The sequence below is a fragment of the Bubalus bubalis genome, chromosome 1 (assembly GCF_019923935.1).
Source record: "Bubalus bubalis isolate 160015118507 breed Murrah chromosome 1, NDDB_SH_1, whole genome shotgun sequence".
NCBI lineage: Eukaryota > Metazoa > Chordata > Mammalia > Artiodactyla > Bovidae > Bubalus > Bubalus bubalis.
The window spans coordinates 113,416,637-113,441,615 of NC_059157.1; the positions used below are offsets into that span (position 1 = coordinate 113,416,637).

The window sequence follows — 24,979 nt, forward strand, 5'->3', positions numbered from 1 at the left end:
TAAAATACAAATACGAGATGGATGAAAATTTAAAAGATTTTAAAGGCTAAATGAGAGACAGGAACAAAGATTCCTCAGGGATTTCGTGCTTGAATAAATGGGAAAAATTTTTATTGATGCAATATGGAATTTGGGAGTAAAAGATGAGGAGTTTGGCTTGGTCTAAGAGAATGTGGTTGATAAAAGGGTTTAAATAGTATATAGGCTAGAAGTCCAGGATCAGAATTCTAGAAAGAGTTGGTGGAAGCTGAAAGAGAAAGATTACAGGATCAAACATGCGGTCATTAATGGGAACTGTGAGGATGGGTCAGTTCTTTGGGGGGAAAGTACAGTGAAAGATGAAAAAGGGTCTTATCCGAGGTGATGCCACCAGTAAGGAGCTGGGATGAGGCAGAAGGGCTATGGAGGGACTGTCCCTGAGACCCAGGACGGAGGAGGAAGGGCACTAAGAAGGTATGACCAACATCGGGTGATGCGTGGGCAGGAGAGGCACCACCACCTCCAGTTTGAGAGGGCAGGACATGGGGTCAGAAGTTGCTCTAGAGGAGATTCTCAAGAAAACAGGTAGTGAGTCAACTAACCCATCAAGAATTCCCAACATGAGAGGGACACAGAGAGACAGGGTGACAGAAGAGGAAATGTCAAGCTAAGTTTTCTTCTACAGTGAGAGAGAAGAATCCAGATGTGAAAGCAGAAGGCTAGGACTAGGAGAGGAAGAGCCCAGAGATGCTAGGAGGCAAATGCTCCCGGGCACTCCCAGACCCCTCAGAGTGGGCACCAGAGGGGGTACAGAACCCTGGGGATGGGCTGAGCCGTGAAGCCCCTGCCCACCTGCACCCAGGACAGATGGGAAGGGGGAGGGCCCAACTGGAAGAGAGCGACCCTTCTGGGAAGGAAAAGGGGGTTCCTCCCAGAGCCAGGACCTGACTTCTTGGGAGCGGGAGAGTGCGGAGGGCTGCTGTTATGGGCTGAGCTGCACCCCGCCCCCTGCTTCCCATTCATATATTGAAGCCCTAAACCCCCAGTACCTCAGAATATGACTATATTTGGAAACAGGAACTTTAAAGAGGTGATTAAATTAAAAGGAGGCTGCTAGGATGGACCTTAATCCAAGCTGACTGGTGTCCTTATAAGAGAAAATTTGGGCCCATGGAGAGACACCAGGAAGACACGCACAGAGCAAAGGCCGTGTGAGGACACAGCCAGAAGGCTGCCCCCTGCAGGCCAAGGCGATAGAGGCCTCAGGAGAAACCAAACCTGCTGACACCTGACCTCAGGCTTCTAGCCTCCAGAACTGTGAGACAACACAGCGCTGACGCTGAGGCCGCCCAGTCTGTGCACACTGGTGGAACTGGGGAGAAGCTCTGGGGGCAGGGTGCCCGCCTCTGGAGCCGTGGGTGAGGAGTTAATAAAGAGGCAAAGATGACATACAGTAAAAGTGAGGACTCCAAAGTTCCCCCTATACTATCTTGGGGCCTGTGGGTAGACTTGCATGGCCAGAAGCAGAGCCTGAACTAATATCTGTCTTTCTGTGCTATAGTTAAATATGGTTGAAGGCCAAAGTTTTCTGGTTGTTCAATAAATTTGGAGCATCTCCTGTTTGAATTCATTAGCATCTGAAACTGATTTGGTTCCCATCAGTCACAGCTATTTTAAACATTAACAATGTTCTGTATCCTATTCTATGTATATTTTAGAGGCCCATCTGCTGAAATTCATTAATATGTGTTCTGGGATTAGGAGAACATGATTAATGGACTAGAAAGCAGAGTTACTAGATTCTAGCACCTGATTTCTTGTAGAGAGCTAGACTCAGCAAGCTGAGTTTCTAATCCATGATGTCATCATCCTTTTTTCATTGGGTTCTTACCCCAACCAAACACAAGCAGGGCACTTCACATTGTTTCCATTTCATGAAAAAGGAGATGGATTTGAATAAAAGTCAGATGCCTTGCTGGGTTCATAAAATGACATGTGGCTGAATTAGAAACAGGACTTCAACCTTCTGTTGCCTAGCGTGTGGCTGCTTTTCTCCTGTTGTCTCCTGACTCCCTTGGACACTCTCCCCCATCCTCAAATCAGGGCCTTAAAACCCTTCTCTGTCCCTTTGCAGAAACACAATGGGCATAGGCTCTGGCCCTGGACTTGGGTTCAAATATAGCCCTGTTACTCCCTAAGGGGTGTGACTTAAAACTTGCTATGTAACCTCTTGGAGCTTTAGTGTCCCCATTCAAAGAATGTGGGGAGAATAAATAAAATTTGTTGTAAAGAATTAAGCTATGTTATAAAGCTCAGTTCAGTTCAGTCGCTCAGTCGTGTCTGACTCTTTGCAACCCCATGAACCGCAGCACGCCAGGCCTCCCTGTCCATCACCAATTCCCGGAGTCCACCCAAACCCATGCCCATTGTGTCGGTGAAGGTATAGCATAAAGTACATGTTCCAACACCAGTCTTACCCTCCCCTCCCCAGCCTCTCCCCTCACCCATTCTCCTTTCTTCCCCAAACAGATCCCCAAAGGACTTCTCTGTCCTTTCCTTCATCTGTCTAGTCCCTGCACTGCTGGCCAGGCCAGCTTTATACCTATATGAGCTCTCTCCTGCTGAGAGAGGCCTCAGTACAGGTCAAATTCTCACTGGTCCAGATGCCCAAACTCTCAGTACCTCTTGGGTCACCTACCAGTTTCTTTTCCTCTGGATGCTTCCTTCTTATTATCTTACTATTGCTGTCAGCCTTTTGTCCCCCACCTCCTACTCCAACATCCTAAACTTTCTGCATTAGCCATTGTAAGAGAGGAGTTTCACAGAAATAGAAAAAGATGTAACCATCCTTGCAAACCCCATGGTGGCTTCTGGCCACAGGGCCTGTAAGGAGAGCAGAGCATCCTCCTTCTCCTTGCCCAGGGTCTGTCCCTCTCCCAGACAGCCAGTCCCAGGCAGTATACCCCTCCTGGCACAGCACTGCCCCCCAAACTCTCAAGCTCTCCAAACTACCCTAAGCTCCTCTCTTTATCCCTCTGTTTGCTGTCCTCATTTTCCCTGGAGCCCAGACCTCTCTCCTGGGCCCACCCATACACCCCACTACCTGACACCATCTCCCCAGGCACACACTGTAAACCCAACACCTGAAACCAAATGCAGTTCTTCTCCCCACACTGCTGCTCATCTCCATTTCTCCCAAGCCCCCCACCCACCACCCCTGCCCATTTCCAGCCACTGACTAACATCTTTCAATTCCATCAACAAAATAACTTCCTTGGTTCCTCTTTCCATATCCCCTCTGTTACCATTCCAGTCCTTACTGTAGCACCTCCTACACTTGTGCTCCCTGTCCCCACCCAGTACATCCATCACTCTGTAGCCAAAGTGATCTTTGTCAAAAGCAAACCTGATGTCACTCCACTGTTTACACTTTTCCAGTGGCTGCCCATTGCCTCTTAGGATCAAGTCCAACTCATCAGATGGGTTTCCGAGATCTGTCCCCAGCTTTCATCTCCAGCCTTCTTTCTAACTCTTGGGGAATACCCTCACCCATGCCTTCTATGCTCAATGGCAGTGGTTCTCAAAATTTAGCATGCCTGATAATAATCATGCAGGAGAATTACTAAAACCACAGATTCCTGACCTTCCTTGGGGTGTGGATGCTGCTGATCCCTGTGCCTTCTGGGGATACCGCTTCGTATACTACACTGAAGGCCTTTCAGTTTCAACAGTGCCAGGTTTTTGTTGTCAGCTCTTTGCTGACTCATTCACATATCACTGCTGCCGGGTGGGTCCCATACCCCTCTGAGGTGGTTTCATCAGCAGTTATCACAAGGCATCGCAACTGCGGAAACCTGCCCCCAGTACGCATACACCCTGCAAGTTCCCTGAGGACAGGCACAGGGCCATTATGTTCATCTTCTGTATCCCCAGGCCTTGCTCAGTACCAGGAACAGGCTAGAAAATACCTTTTAAAGGAATGAGTGGAATCCCTGGGGAACTCTGCTAACACGGAATTTCCTGAGAACACTTCATCACAGCCCTGGGCTCTGATGCTCAGAGATGAAGCCCGTTGGCTTGAATCCTGTGCAACATTCCATGAAAAGGAGAAGGCCCCTAGCTCTGTCACCAATTTAGATCAAAGTGGCCAGGTGCTGAGCCTTCCACCCCAGACGGAGACTGAGTCTGGAAGAAGTGAAGCAGCCCAATAAAAACATCAAAATCAAAACACTGAATTTAGAAGCCTCCTGGGAAACCTGGAGCTGGGCTGGAAAGACTAGCTTCCAATCGTGTGGGTAAGGCATCTTTTGCTTTTGCCCCAGCCTGCCCACACCCAGCTAGTTCTGGCCTCATGAACCTTCCTTCTGCCCTGGGAGGGAGGAGGTTAGCACCCCACAGGAGTTTCCACGCTGCTCAATTTGAAGACACATGAGTCTGTCTCTCCAGCGAATCCATAGAGCAGAAAGATCAGAGTCAGCCATTGAGAGATATTTACAGAGCTCGAAGGTGGATCTCACAGCTTCCAAAGGGTCTGAGATAATGAAGAGCTGGAGGAAACCGGGGAGGTAGCATCAGTAGCCTTGGGTCCAGGGAGGTCCCTGGATCTCTGCCTCTCTGGGGACATTTCCCTTTTTAGGTAGCTGGCTAAAAATAGACATCAAACCCTTCACAATTCCCCAAATAAGCATTCACTTTCTGCCACAAGCTCCTGAAGGGGACACGGGTTGGGTGACATGTGAAGGGAGCACCCACCCTGCAGGCTGTGTCACAGCAAGGGGTGGCGGTGAGGATCTGGGGAAGGGGCTAGACCTCACTGTCCTGCACCGGGCAGGCTCAGGGCCCCAGGGGGCTTTAAACAGCACCCTCGACACTGTCCCCCTCCACCCCCACCCCACACACATCAGGCCCTTTCCAGCCCCTCCTTACAAACTTGTGGAAAAACATTGGTCATTTTCCCAGAATGAACATCTCTGGGCAAATTTCCTGTACACATTCCCTCACAGCAAAGGCCGTCACATAAGATTCCAGAGGAACACTGATCCTCTTGTTACTGCAAACACCCAGCCCCAGGCCGCTGGGACACAGAACATTGGGGCCGTTGTGAAAGGGGCAGCCCGCATGGCTGGGACAGCAGCACCAGCGTTGTCTGACTGCCACCCTCCAGGGCATCCCTGGGAGGACCCACACTGCCATGGAACTGGCTCGTGGGAGACGACGGAAGAGCAGGGAAGTAGACGGACCCAGCAACCCAGGGGTGGAAGCACAGGTCCACACACACAGTGTGCTGGAGGGTGGCATGAGCACCAAGACCAATACTTTGGTTGGGAGTAACCAGGAGTTGGCTCAGCTTTCAAAGACATTCATGGAAATAGCCCCGCTTCTCTTCCAGGGTCCCACAACTTTCCCTGTGGAGCAAGTCTCAATGCCAAGTCTTAACCTCTCTAGCATTTCCTTCCAGCCCTTTGACTCCTGGAGAGCATATTGAAAAGAAAGATGAGATCCTGGAGAAACCCTTCAAGATAATTCGACACTGCTTTTGATACCCCAAAATGCTTTCAAGGTGACCGACTTTTGGTTTCAGGGAAAGACACATTCAGCAGACCAAGGCAAAGACATCTAAGAGCATCATAATCTAGGACAGTACTGAGGGAAGTCAAAGAGACTGGTAAAAGGGATGAAGCTCAGGCCAAGACCAGGCATAGAACACAAGGGGTGTTCCACCTTCACCATCTCCAGATCCCAGGAACATGGGAACTGATGAAGACACTTCGAAAGGGAAATACTTACTATATCCCTATTTCAGACCAGCCACTGAAATTTCAGAGATGGACAGGCCTTGGTTCCTATTCCCTAATCGTACATGTGCCCTATGGATGTTTCTGTCTTTTCTAAAAGATCATCAGCTTTACAGACTGATAGGAGGAATCCCTGGGCCTGTTATCACAGTGCCTCTCTGTATTTTCTTTTTCTTTTTGGCCACATTACGTAGCAAGTGGGATCCTAGACCAGGGATCCTGGTTCCTAGACCAGGGATTGAACCCGAACCCTCTGTGTTGGAAGCTCAGAGTCTTAATCACCGGATCCTGCCTCTCTGTATTTTTCTTAAGCCATTCCTTAAGCCCCAGCAATGTCTCTTTCACACAAAACTCGTCAGATCCCCTCCAGCTGGAACACCCTAAACCTGGACACCATGCATACAGCCTCCCTCCTGTCTGGATGTCTCTGCTGCTGTGTGTTCACACTTGCTGGAGCTTCCACTTTCCACACACCAGATGATGTGAAGGGCTTTAGCCAACCCTGCATCACTCCAAAGAAAAACATTCTATTGAATGGCCTGATGTTCGAGCTAGAAAAGGCCTGGGGTCAGTTGGAGAAAGTCCCCATTTGACACTGTAGAAGGAGGAGGGGCTTTGACCAAGGTCAAGGCCACATTCAACCAGAGGCAGAACCAAGAACCTTCACTCTCTGCTCTCCACCCCAAGGGCTGTCTGGTGGTACCTTGTGCCTGAGTGCTGGCCCAGCATGGGGCACACACAGTAAAGGGGCATCTGGAGGTCCGACAGGGAAGGGTGTTGGGGCCCCCCACGTCCCCACACCCCCACAGGTGGAAGATGTTTTTCCTCCAGCCCACGCTCCTCTCCTGTTCCTTCTTCAAAGGTGGGAGACGACCCACTCTGGGCTGGAGATGTGTGTAAAGTTTTCCAGGAGTGCAGACACTACATTTCCATCAAGAGGGGGGAAAGCGGCCAGAAAGAAGAATGGACAATTGACAAAAGTCAAATATGGGACTGTGGGTTAGATAGTATCAGTTCAATGTTAGATGTCCTGATTTTAAGAACTGCATTGCGGTTATATTCTTAGAAGATACACAATAAGACATTTAGAGGTCAAGGGCATGATGTCTATTTGTAAGCAGTATATATATTTGTCTCTATGTGAAAGTGAAAAGTCGCTCAGTCTTGTACGACTCTTTGCCACCCCATAGACTATACAGGGGGAATTCTCCAGGCCAGAATACTGGAGTGGGTAGCCACTCCTTTCTCCAGGGGATCTTCCTAACCCAGGGATCAAACCCAGGTCTCCCACATTGCAGGCAGATTCTTTACCAGCTGAACCACAAGGGAAATCCATCTCTATATGGTGAATGGTGAATATGTATGACTAGATATAGCATATATATGGTATTATAAATATAGATATGAATATTTGATGAATGGTGTATGAATGCAGAGTTCCAAAGAACAGCAAGAAGAGATAAGAAAGCCTTCCTCAGTGATCAGTGCAAAGAAATAGAGGAAAACAACAGAATGGGAAAGACTAGAGATCTCTTCAAGAAAATTAGAGATACCAAGGGGACATTTCATGCAAAGATGGGCTTGATAAGGGACAGAAATGGTATGGACCTAACAGAAGCAGAAGATATCAAGAAGAGGTGGCAAGAATACACAGAAGAACTGTACAAAAAAGATCTTCACAACCCAGATAATCATGATGGTGTGATCACTCACCTACAGCCAGACATCCAGGAATGTGAAGTCAAGTGGGCCTTAGAAAGCATCACTACGAACAAAGCTAGTGGAGGTGATGGAATTCCAGTGGAGCTATTTCAAATCCTGAAAGATGATGCTGTGAAAGTGCTGCACTCAATATGCCAGCAAATTTGGAAAACTCAGCAGTGGCCACAGGACTGGAAAAGATCAGTTTTCATTCCAATCCCAAAGAAAGGTAATGCCAAAGAATGCTCAAACTACCGCACAATTGCACTCATCTCACATGCTAGTAAAGTAATGCTCAAAATTCTCCAAGCCAGGCTTCAGCAATATGTGAACTGTGAACTTTCTGATGTTCAAGCTGGTTTTAGAAAAGGCAGAGGAACCAGAGATCAAATTGCCAACATCTGCTGGATCATGGAAAAAGCAAGAGAGTTCCAGAAAAACATCTATTTCTGCTTTATTGACTATGCCAAAGCCTTTGACTGTGTGGATCACAATAAACTGTGGAAAATTCTGAAAGAGATGGGAATACCAGACCACCTGACCTGCCTCTTGAGGAATCTGTATGCAGGTCAGAAAGCAACAGTTAGAACTGGACATGGAACAACAGACTGGTTCCAAATAGGAAAAGGAGTAGGTCAAGGCTGTATATTATCACCCTGCTTATTTAACTTATATGCAGAGTACATCATGAGAAACGCTGGGCTGGAAGAAACACAAGCTGGAATCAAGATTGCCTGGAGAAATATCAATAACCTCAGATATGCAGATGACACCACCCTTATGGCAGAAAGTGAAGAGGAACTCAAAAGCCTCTTGATGAAAGTGAAAGTGGAGAGTGAAAAAGTTGGCTTAAAGCTCAACATTCAGAAAACGAAACTCATGGCATCCGGTCCCATCACTTCATGGGAAATAGATGGGGAAACAGTGGAAACAGTATCAGACTTTATTTTTTGGGACTCCAAAATCACTGTAGATGGTGACTGCAGCCATGAAATTAAAAGACGCTTACTCCTTGGAAGGAAAGTTATGACCAACCTAGGTAGCATATTCCAAAGCAGAGACATTACTTTGCCAACAAAGGTCCGTCTAGTCAAGGCTATGGTTTTTCCTGTGGTCATGTATGGATGTGAGAGTCGGACTGTGAAGAAGGCTGAGCACCGAAGAATTGATGCTTTTGAACTGTGGTGTTGGAGAAGACTCTTGAGAGTCCCTTGGACTGCAAGGAGATCCATCCAGTCCATTCTGAAGGAGATCAGCCCTGGGATTTCTTTGGAGGGAATGATGCTGAAGCTGAAACTCCAGTACTTTGGCCACCTCATGCGAAGAGTTGACTCATTGGAAAAGACCCTGATGCTGGGAGGGATTGGGGGTGGGAGGAGAAGGGGATGACAGAGGATGAGATGGCTGGATGGCATCACCGACTTGATGGACACGAGTCTGAGTGAACTCCAGGAGTTGGTGATGGACAGAGAGGCCTGGTGCGCTGCGATTCATGGGGTCACAAAGAGTCGGACACGACTGAGGACTGAACTGAACTGTATATATATGAGTTTATACATAATGACAAAACAATAGGACAAAATGTAAATAATGGAAGTTTCTTATACTGTTCTTGCACCTTTTCTGTAAATTTGAAATTATACCAGAATAAAGTTATAAAAAAACTTCCCATTGAGAGGCATGCAGCAAAGACCCTGACAGGTCTCAAGAACCAGTAAAAGCATACCAGCTGTCACCTTTTTCTCCCCGCAGCTCTGAGGGCAGTCAGACCTGTGTCCCCTGGAGGATGGTGCCTCTGCTGTTTGGATAGCACAAGGATGGCCCTGAGACTGTGGAAGGCGCAGACTGGTGCCAGGGGAGTGTGGGTCAGGGCTGCCCTCACAGTGCCCACATCTTACCAGCTGCCAGACTCTGGGCAGGGCAGTTTAGCTCTCAAGGCTCAGTTCAGCTCATCTGTAAAATGGAACAACTAATTGTAGCTCAGTGGAATGAGACTTGCCTGAAGCAACACAGACTGAGTGTCTAAGATGATGCCTGCTACATAGGTGCTCAGGAAAACTCTTGTTTGGTGCGATGGGCGGTGACTGAATCAGAGGCCCTTGTGATCTTCTGTAGCACTTGCGCATTTCTCCCTCTAGTCTTTCCTCAATAAGAGGAATGTTATTCCTCATCAACCAAACCACATTTCTCTCCTCATCTGTAACCTGGCTCACCATCTCCGTCATTCAGAAATCTTCCCTCACTTCCCAAATCTGACAGCCTCCTCACCTCTGTACTTGTGAGCTGGTTGTCCAGCAGGTTAACTTGTACTTCCACCAGTTTTCTCTCATCCAGCCCCTTGGGTTTGGGCAAATCAGCTTGGCTTTTCCCTCATGTTCCCCAGAGCTTGGCTGCAGTGGGGACCCCAGGGACTCTTAGGCAATGTGTGGACGAGGACCATCCACTCTCGTACCTGACAGCTCTTCACAGGACCAAACACTCAAGCTGGGAAGGGGAGGCCACCAGACACGCATCTGGCCACCATCTGTTTGACAAGGAAACCACTCAGCTTTCCCTTGGCCACTGGAGGAAAGATGTATTTCCTGGTTACATTAGGTACTTCCCAGTCCTAGACAAAAATGAATACACATACACAGCCAGACCACTCAACGACATGAGAATCTGGGCTTTCTCATGGAATCAGAAATGCCTGGGGCAGAGGATGGCAATGCTAACAGAATAAGACAAGTTGAAGAGGTGCACAGACTGCGTAATTCCACTTCTGTGGGAAAAAATTCAACTGATGTATTTGCATGTGTATATAAGAATATTTATCAAACAGTAATTGTGAATATATTTAAGGAGGTGAGTGGGATTAGGGTAAGATGAAAGAGGGCTTTCATGTTGCACTGGGTAAACTTCTGTACTATTCAAAATATTTGAACAAGAAGACAGGCATATTTAATGTATGTAATTAAAAAATAATGCAAATTATCCCCCAAAGTAAGAAAAGAACTTGGGGTGCAACCCTGAAAGACATCCCCTTCATTTCCTGTCTTGGGCAGCTGCCTTCTCAGGAGCCTCCTGGGAAGGGAGCCCCAGGGTGGTGCGCAGGTACCCTGGGAACTTGCAGGTTTCTGAAGGAATCACCCCGCTGATGCTCTCAGCATCCCAGCGGGTGACGGCTGGGGTAATGAGGGGGCAGGGGTTGTGGGCCAGCAAAGAGATTCAGCGTGGCCATTACCATACATGGAGACACACACTTCCATCCTTTTGGGAGTAAGACATCTGTCTGTGACTCCAACTTGAAGGCTTTTCTACACAGAGTGAAATTTCCCTTCAGCAGACAAGCAGTGTCGGCTGGAGTTAATGCCATCACAGATGTGTGTGTCTGCTAGGGAGAGAAAGCACTTTCAGCCAGCCCCGCCCCTCCTGTTAAGCAGCACTGCCCACTGAGCCCCATTCCCTGAGCCCTCTGCAGGGGAAAGAACCATGGGGTTCAGCCTCTACCAAAGAGCATCTTGCTCCCTCTGTAAAGGCGGGTGCTGGAATACCCTGAGGACCTGGGCCTGAGGAGCCCCCAGGTGCTTCCACATTTAAGGGAGGCAGTAGAGAAGACCTGCTTCTGCTTTCTCAAGACCAGCGGAGCAAGAGCACCAGGCTTCCCTCTGGAGCAGCTGCTCACCAGCCTGACTGGCAGCACCTTGGGAGGGCCCAGGAGCTGAAACAAATACTGAAGCTGTCCACCACCAGAGGAGGTTCTGATCCAGTGAGTCTGGGGTACAGCAGACGGCAGCGTTTTTAAATGGTCCCTAGGTGAATCTAATATGCAGCCATTGCGAGCCCCTTCCCTAGAAGTGCATGATGACAACTCGACCAGGGTTTTCTGAAGACTTCTCCAGGGCCACAAACCCACGAGGCTGCTCAGTCTCCAGCTTGTGTCTCTCTTTCACAACTCTGCTCCCACCCCACCTCCCTTCCCGGGGATCTCATTGGAATGGATGTGCCAGGGCGGAGGACAGGAGACCGCTGGCCTCCCAGCTGGAACCCCAGGGATCCCTGCTTCTGCCCCACGAGGGAAGAACAGCCGCTCAGACCAGTTCACTGCCACTTGGTGCTCTTCTAAGAGCCCACGCCTCTCCTGCTGATTTGCTCCCATAACTAAGAGCACAGGCCCAAGTCAGAAGGTAAAATCACTAACCCCTTCTCACCAGGTTTTTTGAAAGAATTGTTTCTGCATTTCCAACAACTCATTAAATTCCTACTTTGGATACTCAGAGGCTCCTGGGTAGTTAGATATCCATGAGAAATTATCACTCCAGTTCGGTTGGCACAGCATACTGCAGGCTGAGAGGGCCCCCTGACAGCCTAGCTGGTATGTGCATGAGGAACCCAAGCTCCTCACTGGGGAGGGATATATGTTGCTTTGATGAGATGCAAATAAAACTAAGTTCCAGAACACTGCCTTGTAATGGAAAAGTGGAGGCAGCCTGTGAATTACCCTCGCTCACTTTCCCTTGTTAGCACAGGTATTCAGGAGTTTGTCTTGTCTTTTGCTCTTTAAAACACAGAGAGAGCATGTTGGGATGTCCAGGAAACCCCATACCTCCTGTTAACATTGGAGCTTTCAAGGCAAAGTTCTAACAAAATTAGACAATAGTTCATCAGTAGGGGAAGCCAGGAGAAGTCAATGGCACCCCACTCCAGTACTCTTGCCTGGAGAATCCCATGGACGGAGGAGCCTGGTAGGCTGCAGTCCGTGGGGTCACTAGGAGTCAGACACAGCTGAGCGACTTCACTTTCACTTTTCACCTTCATGCATTGGAGAAGGAAATGGCAACCCACTCCAGTGTTCTTGCCTGGAGAATCCCAGGGACGGGGGAGCCTGGTGGGCTGCCGTCTCTGGGCTTGCACAGAGTCAGACACGACTGAAGCGACTTAGCAGCAGCAGCAGCAGCAGCAGCAGGGGAAGCCAGGGCTGCATTATGATCTTTGTGGACTCTAAGCACCTTTGCCTTTCAAGGCCCCTTTATTCATTAAAGAAAAAAAAAATATATATATGTATATATGTAAGTTACATTTTATAACTGCATTGGTATAAAGATGAATATTAATATTAAAAATTAAAACATCTTCTTTGATCTAAAAGTTAATTTTCTTCCTAATTTTATAAGATACTGAAACATTTTTGTGGGACTGTAAAAGCCCCCCCATAAGATGAGGGGGTCCTGGAGGAGGCCGAGATCCAAAAAGAGGGAGAAAGCCGTGCAGAGTCACAGAAAAAGCCCCATTCCTGCTCAGCTGTTTAGACCACAGCTGCAAGCTGACTCCAAAAGATGTGGGTAAGGCCCTTCTACGAACAGGTCACGGCACCGTCATCCTGAAAGGCGCACCCCTGAGTTGGCCCAGTCACCTTACAAAGTAGGAGGGAGGAGGAGAAAGACATGTCACCATGACACTGGGAAGGAGACAGCCTTCTGGCAGAAGTGGGTACTGAGTACTACGGGGGCTCACAGGAGGGAAGAGCTCCTTTCAGCCAGAGCAAGGACAAACTCAGGGATGAGACAGCTTTTCCGTGGGAGTCTGTCTGAAGACAGAGATGCCCAAGGAAAGGCACGAGGGGAGGAGCACAGGGATGGCTGGAGCACGCCGAGGAGCTCAGCTTGCCTTGAGGATAAAACGGGGGAAAGGAGCTGGGGGGCGGGGGCAGCACTCAGACTGGAAGGCTGAGGTGCGATGTCAGCAGGTGTGTGCACGTGTGGCAGGCGTGCCAGGGCGGCCACCTGGAAAGGTTCACTCATACGGGGCTGGTGGGCTCTGCGGGTGACTGGGGACTCCAGCTGGGATTGATCTGGTCAGAGCCCCCTTTGAGAAGGTGCATCTGGCAGGAAAGACAGCTGAGAGAGACTAGGGGATGGTCTCCCAGGGGTCTTGGTGGGAAGCAGAAGGGGCCTGACTGGGGCTGACAGAGGACATGGATATGCTTCGGCCGGAAGACATGGGAGGGATGAGGAAGGGTCACCAGGGGCTCATGGGGTACCAGGGTGAGCACAGGGGCCAGACTCTGCAGAGCACGGGCAAGGCAGTGGCAGCCCTTGGTCCTAGGCTTACCTGGAAGAGCTGAACAGGTACTTACTTTCTGTTCCTAGCACTGGAGGAAGAGAGCTCTTCGGCCTCCGGGCTTTCATCTCCGGGGCCTTGGCATTTTCACTGGCGGGGGCATCTGGAACTAAATGGGAACAACAAACATGAGTCGGCAGCCACCCAGGGAAAGAAGCAGAAGAGACGTTGCAATAAAAATCCCACCTCCACCACCCACCACGATAGTCCTCCCCACCCTGCTCCACTCAGAGGGCCCTTCGTGTTACGGGGCAGATGGCACCTGGGCTGGCATCAAGAGCACCAAAGACGGAGCAGTTGTGCCACCAGGCCTTATACATCAAGTGCAGAGCAAAGTCCCCCTGAAGATGGATGGACAGGCCTCCCTGGGAGCTGGTGAGCATTTCCACCTCTGCTGTGGGTGTGGGCCAGCAGAACCACATCAGCAGGGCCCCTCTGCTCACCCAGGCACTGCCTTTCCCTTCACTGGGTCTTAACCCACTTGGGCTAAACATTCTGGACTTCCAGAAGCCTGCTCTGTGCAGAGAGGTCTCTTAACCAGAGGAAGCAAGGCACAGGGTGGCTGCCCCTGGGCTCGATCTGGAGGGGTCTTGAAGCCTCCGTTTTCTCTAACTCCCTTGGAACAAGGGCACTGACAGTCAGAACTCCAGATCAGATGGAGGCCTCTGAGCCAGCAGTCGGCATGCTTCACTCGCTCTGGATTTGGACGTGTCATGGGGGCTTCTGCACTCTCCCCAAAGCGGACCCAGTGGAACCCCGCAGCGGTAGCCTGTGGGCAGAGCTGAAATGCTACACGACTCCTCAGGCCTGTCCTCCACTATCCTTCTTCACGTTCACGCCAAGTGTGGATGATGCCAGGGGAAGCCCTCCCTTGGCAGCAGGGCATCAACTACAAACTGGCACTTGCCATGGGCTCTTGCCATCTACCTCCACAAAGATTCAATAGGTGCTGCTGACCTCCAATACCTCCCGAAAGGAGTTCAGGAGGGAGAGCAGAGCCAAGGCACTCTGCGCTCTGGGAGGGCAGCAGGTAGGAAACTCGCAGGACACAACTTCAGATAAACATACTTTCAGGAACAAATTTTAGGAGCCCAATTCTTGTATCTCCTCATATCTAGAAAAACACTAAAATCCTTCATGGTGATGACTGTTTCTCGTGACTAGCACAAGCTTCATGAGACTAGCAGAAACCTTTTGGAAAAATATGTGCTTGATTGCATGTATTCACCCTTCACTAAAATTTCATATATACTTACCTTTCTGCCCCCATCTCTTTGGAGCAGTTTCTCAGAGCTATCTGAGGTGCTGTTTCCTGGGTTATGGTCCTCATTTTGCGCTAAATAAAGCTTAACTTGCAACTCTCACGTTACGCTTTTTTTTTTTTTTTTTAATTGCCAAGGATAACATGGTGCTGGGCTGGGCTGAGTGGAAAAGGAAAAGGCCCTCACTGGGCCTTAAAGAGACCGGACCAGAGCAAATTGCAGGGAAACTGCCTGCGGACCAGGATAGGGAGGAGCTGGCTGTGCTGCTATCACTAGGTTCCAGCATTTTCCCCACAAGGAACTCCCTTCAGAGGCTGTGCTAGGAGGGAGCCTCCCCCACTCAGAGCCCCTTCCTGTGCATCCTCTTCCTGCCCCTGAAGAGGAAGCACGAGGGAGAAAGGAGCGGGTGGGACTTTCCAGCTGAGGCTTGGCCACATTGCTGTGGCTTGGCTGGTGAGGAAGGGCCATCTCCCTGTCCCTCCTCCAAGGTGGGGCAATCCTGGCTGCTAACACGTGCTCTCCCCTAGACTGGACACTAGGGGCTCTGGCGGGTGGGCACATAAGCACAGAACTAGGGGCTGGGCACGTACGCTTCCCCAGCATGCAGACTCAGTGCTCCTCTCAGGATGCATTGCTCCTTCTAGATGGCGTTGGGTTCCTTTCCTGCTCTAGAATGTGGGTCTCTCCCTATGTATTCCTTTACACCAATAGGCTTCCTTCCTAAGCCAAGGCCAGCCCACTCTTTGTTAGCTGGGTAATCCAGGAATCCCCCTGCCCTGCTGCCATCCCCAGCTGAGTGTTATCCTCTGCTGCCTTCCGTAAGAGCCAAAAAGCCCCAGACGATGAGCCAGGGGCCCCGCCATCCAGAGCCAACATGGCCTGTGTCCTGTCTCCTCAGTGGGCTGCCCCACATTGGTCTCCGTGTGGATATGGAAAAAGGAGCAGGAAGTGCCATGGGGAAGGGAGGATTTCATTTGCTCTTATTGGGTATTCTCCCCAGAAATAGAAATCATTGTCATCTACAGAAAAATCCTTGAAGTGAAGTGAAGTCACTCAGTCGTGTCCGACTCTTTGCAATGCCATGGATTGTAGCCTACTATGCTCCTCCATCCATGGGGTTTTCCAGGCAAAAATACTGGAGTGGGTTGCCATTGCCTTCTCCAGAAAAATCCTTAGTACATATTTATTAACCTTTGGTTCTCAACCTTGGCTGCTCATTAGAAGCACCTGTACCTTGGTATCTCACTCCCCAGATCCCAACTTGATTGGCCTGTGTGGGGAGGCTGGTGTCAATAATATGCCACCAGGCTGAAAACTGCTAGTCTCTCTGCTCAGGTGGGTGGGTCTTCGGGTGAGCGCAGAGGTAGGGGCGGGTCTCAGGGACTACTGCTCGAGTCAAGAAAACCTGTCCATGCTTCCCTGACATTTGTGGATGAGGCTGCCATAAACCAAGGTCATGAGATGAGTCTAGTTTCCCTTGTCTGAGGCCCTCCCTTCTTCCCTTGCTTCCAGACCAGCACCGACAGCACCAATAACAATTCAAAGAAAGGCACACGCAGACACTTCTTTGTTTTCCCCCCTTTTACGGAAGAGGAGGTGAGGACAGAGTAGGCACACACAGTCCTCTTTTCCTTGGCATCAGCACTCTTCTCGCCATCTTTTTCCCAGTGAGTTCCAGGGCATCAGAGGAGGGAGGTAAAGAAGGGTCAAGACTTTTTATTTTAATGATGGGGAGACTGAGGCCCAAGCAAGCAAAGGATGAGAGGGCCAGTCTCCATGAGTGCCTGAAAGAAGGCAGACAGGGACTGAGATTCCTTCTCTCCTCGTGGGGTTGTGGTGGACTTTGCTTCTGAGCACCATTAGAGTCAGGAAGGAGAGAGGAGGGCTCTAGTTTCGCCTTTGTCATCAGGAATCCTGGGATCATGCCCCGGGTCTCTATTTCCACATTTGTACAAAGGAAATGACACTTATTTTCTCTGCCTTGCAGCACTGCAAGACTCTAGGGAGAGAAGGCATGCAACGGTGATCATTTACCTATTCATTCACTTCTCCTGTTTGCCACATTGTCTGGCCTCCTTCCCAAATCCACTTTAAGATCCTCCCTCTTCAGAAAGCCCTCCCGGAGGCCCTGCTGTATGTTTCCTGCCCCTGCATCCGTCCTCAGAGCGTGGGTGACTGCTTTACAGTGACCTGTGAGCCTGGCAGGCTACAGTCCTTGGGGTCACCAAGAGTCGGACACAACTGTCTTGTGCTTTGAGTTTTGTTTGTAGAGGTTCCCTGCGCTTATCTTTCCATCTGGCCCTGGGGAAATGGGCTCAACTTTCACTGTCAAACCAGGCACTCCTGCAGACATGGAGCACTGCAGGGGTGGGAGGAGCCCCCCTTTCCTCTGCAGCACCCCCGCCCCCCTGGGGGTTGTGCCTGTACCACAAGCCATTAACTATCAGTCTGTCCGTGAGAACCACAGCAAGGAGTAGGCTGGGAGGACCATGTGCTTAATCAGAACCAGCTTTGTGCTCACACGCCTGCCCAGGGGATAAAAATAATAGTTATAAAAGTTTAAGAGCAGCGTGTATTTTCTGTCTATTTTAATCAGCTTGTGATGAAACTGAACTCCATTTCTAGACCTGGGCCCCAGGGCTGGAAGTCCTTTGCTGGACTGCTTGTGCCCCCAGAGAAACACGGGGGAGGAAGGTAGTGGTGTGGGGACATGGGGGGCCTTGACATAGAGAGGAATACACATCCTTATATGGACAACGCCTCACCACTTCCACTCCTGGGCTAGCTCTGGGCTCAGCCTCCACCGCAGCCTTTCTCCTTCTGTCTCCCCCAAGAGAGGTCATTCCCAGAGCTGCAACTCTCGGTAGGGGGAATGATGTCTTGGGAGGCTTCTGAGTGGGTGTCTGAGCTTCCAGGAGCCCCCAGAATGGGTAGAGCAGAGGGGCTGGCCTCTCTCTCTCTGCCCCGGAGCAAGCAGCATGCTGGCAAGGCCAGGAGAGAGAGGTCGGACCAGAATGAGTGTCTTCCCAGCTCTGCAGTCCAGTGATCATGAGTCTCTGGGCAAGCTCCTGATCTTCTTCACCAGGAAAATGAGAACAGCCACACCTCCCAGAGGAGATGAGATGTGGAGTAACAGCTGGCATTTATTGGGTACTTAGTCCATGCCTGGGCATCTGTGCTAAGTTGCTTCAGTCGTGTCTGACTCTTTGAGACCCCATGGACTGTAGCCCACTAGGCTCCTCTGCCCATGGGATTCTCTAGGTAAGAATACTGGAGTGGGTTGCCATGCCTTCCTCTAGGGGATCTTCCCAACCCAGGGACTGAACCCACGTCTCCTATGTCTCCTGCATTGGCAGGCAGGTTCTTTACTACTAGTGCCACCTGGGAAGCCCCAATCCATGCCTGGTATGATGCTAAGTACTTTATACCCATGTTTCAGATTGAACCATACTGTTTGCCAATATTCAGGTGCTTTTGACCTGCTAAAATGGTAATTTGATTTAGTTCAACCTAATACACATTAGCTGCCTGAGTCGATATAAAGAACAAATGGGAGTGGGAGCAGATTCTTCGATCCAAGAAAAGAAGAGTGGGTCGAAGTCAACTCAGCCGTCAGAAGCGTTACCTGGCCACAGTGGCAGTGGATTGCAGCAGTTAGGAGCCAAGGCATGGGTTGTTAGCTGCATACACCACAAGTTAGTCTTGAAACTCCCTTCTCACAGTTACAAATCACCCCGGGTTGCCAAATCCAAAGGCCAATGCTCAGGCTCATCTTATTCTACTTGGCAGAGGCATCTGACGTATTGACTTCCATCATCCTTTCTTGCTGAAATGATCGCTCTCTGGCCTCTAGAACAACCCTCTTTCCTTGATTTCTTCCTGTCTCACTGCAGCCAGTCCTCTGTGTCTCCTTTGCAGACCACTGTCCTGCCCTGTTTCTCAGTGTTGGGCTCTCTCCTTTTCTCTGTCATCCACATCCACCTGTAGGGACCCCATGTAATCCTAGGACATTCAGTGGCCTCATGTAGCTGACTCCTTATATCCTGCCTCCAACCCGACTCCTGCCTCAACTCCAGATTCGTCTAAATGTTGGCCAACATGACAAGCCCCCTTGGATATCTTATGGATGTCTTATGGACCCCTTAAACTCCACATACTTGACTCTGCCCCCACCCTACCCACCACATTCTAACCTCAGTAGCTGGTACCACCGCTGATATGTGCTCTCTCACAAAAACTATGGGTCACCTTTGACTTCCCTTTCTCTCCTCTTTCGGTTCCTCAGCAACTCCTATCAGCTGTACTGTCAGAACATGATCAGTCTGGTCATTTCCCACCTCTCCCACGGAGTCTAAGCTCCCCGGACATCATGGCCACCTCGCACCTGCTCTCCTCGTCCTCTTCCTGGGTCCGGTCACGACCTGAGGGATCCTTTACCACATCCAGTGTTGTCCCATCTCACTCAGAATAAAATGCGGTGTCCTGTTGCAGCCCACGTGACCTTGCAGGTCCTCAGCCTCATTTCCCACTCTCTGCCCCTGGCCTGGTGCTCAGCCACACTGGCCTCCTTACCTCTCTTTCTGGGAGCGCCTGCTCACAGCCTCAGCTGACCTTCCCGCCCTTACTCTTCCTTCCTACTGCTGAGACTCCTTCCCATACGTCTTCAGGCCTCTGTTCAGACAGGCCCCACCCTCCCCATTGCCCCGTTTTGCTTTCTCCACAGCACGTGTCATCGCCTGAGATCGTAGGACTTGTCTGCTCCTCCATGTTTTTGTCTCTCCCTCACTCCAGTGTAAAGGCTCTGAGACCAGGAGCTTCTGTTTCATTCACTGCTCTGAACCCCAGCCCCAGGGGCAGTGCCTGGCAGGGCAGGCACTGATGTACTGGCTGAATGAATGCCCACTGGAACGCTACACCCCACCACACACACATACCACCCCCCATGGTTGTGAAACTTCTGATCTCACAGGTGGCTGAGGCCCGAAGCCCTTGGCGGGGCAGCTGGGCAGGGTGGCTAGAGCTGCCCTGTCTTGGGGTTGGGGCCTACAAAGGGCTTTGCCTTCTCACCTCTCACCTGGGCCACTCACAGAGGTGCAGGGCTTCCCAGCAAGAAAGGCTGTTAGTAAGGGAGACCTGGCTCTCTCAGACAGTGGAAACGTCAGTGTTATTCAGGGGCACCACACAGTCCAGGGAAAGGTGCAGACTTCAAAACCAGACACACCTGGGTTCAAGTCCTGCCAGGGTAACTCATGCTGTGACTCCCTGAGCAGGGCGGCTCGAAGGGCCTGGGCTTTGGAATCAGAGACAGTCAAGGACACGGCATCTCCTCGTACTGTCTGAGTGACTGGGGAAGCCTTCTGACTCTCACTGAACCTGGGTTTTCCCAATGAGAAGGATACCTTGGCCAATTGTTGCATAAACTAAAAATGCACAAGAGTTTTTGGCCATGGCAGGCCTTGAAGCCCAGCCTTTTCTCCTAGTTGGGATTTTTTTCTGACAAATCCTTACCCACTGCAGGCTTCAGCTGCTTTCTGCAGTACAAGCTGACATGCCTGCTGCTACCTTGGACGGAATGGGGGCATGACCATAATCAAGACAGTGCACAGAGCACCCTTTTTCTTATGGAAACAACCGAAGCAGCAGGATTAAAAGAGCCAGATGTGCTGCAATATAAAGGCTACCTCCCTCTGAGGGAGGCAGCAGTGTAGCTAATACAGAACAGCCAATGAATCAAAGTCATTTTCATGAGGTCTTGAAATATATCATTCTATTGACCACAGATGTAGAGTCTAAGTGGTGTCCAGCACAGGCTACCCAAGTGATGGTGAGTGACTGTCGGGGGCGAGGCCAGTCTGACATCAGTAGCAGCTGTGTTCCTTACCCCTAGTGGACAGGGACCTTGCAGCCCCTTAGGAGGGATGCAAGACATGTCTTATCCAGAGGTGTAGCGGGAAGCTGCAGATGGAGAGAAATGGAAGACCCTGCACAATGACTGGGCTTAAAAGTTCAGTCAAGGTTACTTCTTAGGGCAAGTGGTTCTTCTCTCTATTTTAATTCATGACTCATTTTAAGAATATGGTTAAAAACTATGGACTCTATCTTTTTAAAAATGCTCTAATCCACAAACACACAGAAATTTGCCTATAAGATCAAAGGGCGCATGGACCCATTGGGTACTACCCCCAGGTCTTATTGAGTAAGGGAGTGGGGAGAGCTGAGAGGATCGGGGCACAGAGCAGGACTCAAAGCCTATTCAGCTGAGAGAAGCACAGCGAGAGAGATGCTGAAAGGGGGCCAGGGAGCAGCTCAGAAGTCTGCAATCCTTAACTATGTGCTTAGAGGTGGCTCTTGATGGAAAGATAAAGCTAAATGTGGCAAGAAAGCAACTCACATGCAGGACAAGAACATATCTCCATGTGTAGCAACAGGGAAAAGAAAGTGGGTGTGGAAGGGGCTGCCCTTTTTTCTCTTTGAAAAAATATAAACCGAAACCCAGTTAACCTGGAGTCAGCGCTGTTATCTCAGCTGGTTTCCCTCTGATCCCTTTCCTAGCTCTTCTCCTAAGACCCAACTCCCAATCTGTAGTTGGAGGGCAAACCCTGCAAGGGCCCCTCCAAAGGAACCACAGATAAATTATGATGGTCAAGGTTCATGGAGACAGCCAGGGAGTCTATTAGTCTCCTAAGGGAGTCTACTAAGAAGACCAACTTAGGGGCAACAAAAGTGCCTTGAGTTGTAGAATGAATTCCCCAAACCTTTAAAAATATCCCCAAATGTATTCTGTAAGGAAAAAGGAAATTTTACTTTGAAAACAAAGTTTGGTTTTAAAAATAAACCATTTTGCTCTTTCTAGAAAAGGTGCTGACACTTTGCAGATAAGAATGAATTGCTGTCCTGCCTTCAGCTGGACATGTGAATAGGACCCAAAGAGGCCAGGGATTCCAAAAGCATATAACCTCATAAGCAAGAGGGGCTTCCTTCGGAAATCAGCATGGCTCCCAAGTATGGGCTATTAGAAATAGGCTTCTGAGGCCAAGTTTCCAGGAACACTATTCTACAGCACCTGTCTAGAAAGAAACAGGATCTGACCTGGGTGGGTGACAGGAGGAATAAGGAGCAGCAGCCCCTTAGCCTCAAAACACATGCTTCAAACCCCCTTCTGAACTGACTGTATACTTTGACCCATCGAATCTGCTCCCTTAAACTCAGAGTATCTGTGACAAACACATTCACAGAACTCCAGGGAGACACACACAGTATCTTACAATCTCAGGTTTACTATTGGCAACTGACAATTTAATTTGTGTTGCCATTGTGTGTGCGTGTGTGTGTGTGTTTAAAGACTTTGGTTGTTAAGACTCTCCTTCCTTTTCTCCCGCTCACTGTGTATCATGATCTCGGCTTTCATGATCAGGAAATCACATTACAATATCCAGAACAGAGACAACGATTCCACATCTTGTGAAACAGGTTAGGAGTTTAGAAGTCAAGCGATCGTGTTCACAGGCAGAGGAACAAAAAACTGGTCTTCAAGATGCCTTATTTGGACACTAGCTTTTAACATGTCACTGATAGTTACTAGCCAGGCATTTCAAAGGCACGAAAGTGTTTCCCCAAACTACCTTTGTAGGCCATTGCAGGCAAGTAACAAAATACTAAGAATGGGCCCTGGATTGTGAGTCCCCAGATGGGACTCCGGCCCTAGCTCGGCCCTAATAGAGCAGCAAAGCTCATGAGGGACGCTCTCCCTTCCCTGGGAGCCCGGTGTCCTGTCACGCCAGGTGGAGGCGGGGGCCTAAACCATCTAGTCTCCTTCCAAAACGCGGAGGAGAGCAGGAGACTCACACACACGCCACCTGCGTGTCTTTAGGACAAATCCCCACAGGACTGGACTCGCCCCCTCCTCACAGGAAGCTCCACTCAGCCCTGGCAGGACCCTCTGCCCTCACGCCTCTCATCCCCTCCCTCTGTTACATTATGATTATTCCTCTCAAATCACAGAGGCAGGCCTGGCCGCTCTACCCAAAGCCTCAGCCCCCGACTCACCTCCTGGAAGAAGTGCCCCACTTGGACCCCACTCTGCTCCCGCCTCACGGGTCTGCCCAGCCAGCACTGACACTTGTTTGTTTCAGCTTGTAAAATACTATGTAGTCATTTTCCTGTGGGTGTGTCTTTTCTCCTCTCTCCTCCTGTCTTGTGTCCGGCTTCCCTGCCTGGTGTGGGGGTGTGGTTAGGACCGGGGAGGGGGCCCATAAGGTGAGCAGCCCTCCTTCCAGCTGAGGGCAGGACTGCGAGGCCACAAGGAACCATCAAGCAGAGCTGCTGTTTCCCTTCCTGTCTCGTCTTGCAAAAGATGGTTTCTCATCCACGATGAGAATGCCTCTGGTGGGGATGACCGCTTTGGGGGCAGATCTGTTTAGGGATGGTGGGCGCTGATAAGTGGGACTCTGTGTGGGGCTGTGTTGGGTGGACACCACCTACCGTCCACGGTGACTTGGCAGGAGGACTCAGCCTGGCCGGCACTGTTCTTGGCTACACACTTGTATAAGCCTCTGTCCTCGGGCAGTGCCTTCTCGATGGAGACGGAGCACAAGGAGCCTGTGGGGAGGAGGAAGATGTATTGAGTGGACCAGGTCTGAGCCCAACATCTGCCTGGCACTGGGAGTATCACAGCAAGTGCGCTTCACACAGGCATCCTCAGGAGCCCAGAAGTCAGAGGTCCTGTGGGAACCAACCCACTCTCCTCATCAAAGCCCACAGATAACCCAGATCCAAAATAACTGATCTCTAAATACACCCAACCCCCTCTTCTAGTGAGTTCTCTCATGGAAACATACAACAGCAAGGTAAGAAGAAGAGGGAGAAATAGCCCCTGACCTTGGAGAGCAGGAGCACAATGCAAAGGGCAGATGGATCCAGGCCCTCGCACTGGACGTCACCAAGAGAGACAAGTTCAGGTCCCCAGACAGTGGCAGGGACAGAGGCAGGTGAGTACGCTCCACCAGCCGACTGTGATGATTTTGGGAATGCATTCTGGAAAAGGATGTTCTGAACAAACAGGTGAGTGGAAGAGGGCAGGAACCCCTGCCCAGCAGGGACACTGGCCTGTGGGCAGATCTGCTGGAAGGAGACAGAGACCAGCCAGAGACTCTGGAGTTGGCTTTTCAGGAATGGTATATGAGCTGACACCCCTGGCTGACGAGGGGCCCTGGGCTGGGAGAGGGGCACTGCGGGGCTGCTTCCCCCAGGGTAGGGTCTTCTGGTCCCCTCAGAGAGGGATGGGACAGCTCTCTTTTCTACGGGTCTGCCCTTGCCCCAGCACGCCTCTTCCGGCCTGGTTGAGGGAAGGAAGGGTCAGGTTGGGTGTACACTTGGGAGTCTGGTCCTTGACCACCTTGGCTCTCTCATCCCAGGGCTGGCTCCTTCTCTGAGGGGCCCCTCTGGGGAGTTTCCCTGAGGGTGTGGGGAGAGATCGCCTGAGGACTGGGCCTGCTGGGCCAGGCAGGGGGGCAGCAGTGCTCTCGCTCCTGCCATCAGACTCACACAAGCCTGCATCACGGCATCCTGCTCCAAGCTGCCCTGTTGTCATGGCAGCTGCCATCACATGAGGAGGAGGGCACAGCCAGAGCCATGTGCATCCTGCTGTCTAGAGCCACTGGCTCTGGCCACCTCCCTCTCCACCACACTGCTCGGCACAAGTCACTGGTCCTGAGCTGGCAGAGCTCTGTGCATCCCAGGTGTGAATGTGCAGAGGCACGGCCTTTGATGGAAAAAGTACCTGCGCCCCCATTAGACAGACACACAGACTGGACCAACAAATACAAGGACACTCGGAGACAGGAAGGGTGACGTCAGTTCTGCACAGAGAATCTTACCAAGGCTGGAGGAGAAAGCGAGATAGAAGCGTTGTTTACTTTCTGGCACCTGGGCAAAGTCTTCAACAGGGAAACCTCAGTTCTACCAAGTCCCTGGGGCAGGATGGCTGATCTGCAGCCCCTCCTACACTCTCATTTAGACCCCATCCCTCAGCAGGGCCTCCCTCTCTCTCCTACATGGTACCGCAATGCCTCAGGGTCTCTGTCCCCTGTGGTTAGGCACAGAATTTGCAGAAACTGCCACAGAAAGGATTTAGGCTGGATTTTC

General features: G+C 50.5%; 1 protein-coding gene across 7 annotated transcripts in view; it reads right to left on the minus strand.

Moving 5' to 3' along the window:
- The window catches only part of MYLK (myosin light chain kinase), a 284,510-nt gene that overhangs the window by 56,267 nt on the left and 203,264 nt on the right, over nucleotides 1-24,979 (minus strand). For 6 of the 7 annotated variants that reach the window (XM_044942611.2, XM_006078551.4, XM_044942623.2 and 3 more), the window contains 2 exons: nucleotides 23,318-23,434; nucleotides 13,591-13,683 (listed from right to left, as the gene is read on the minus strand). In XM_044942611.2, coding sequence (XP_044798546.1) covers nucleotides 13,591-13,683; nucleotides 23,318-23,434 — 210 coding nt within the window. Of the gene's footprint in view, nucleotides 1-13,590; nucleotides 13,684-22,882; nucleotides 22,939-23,317; nucleotides 23,435-24,979 lie in introns of those variants that run through there. The other variant, XM_006078555.4, reaches the window with a different exon arrangement.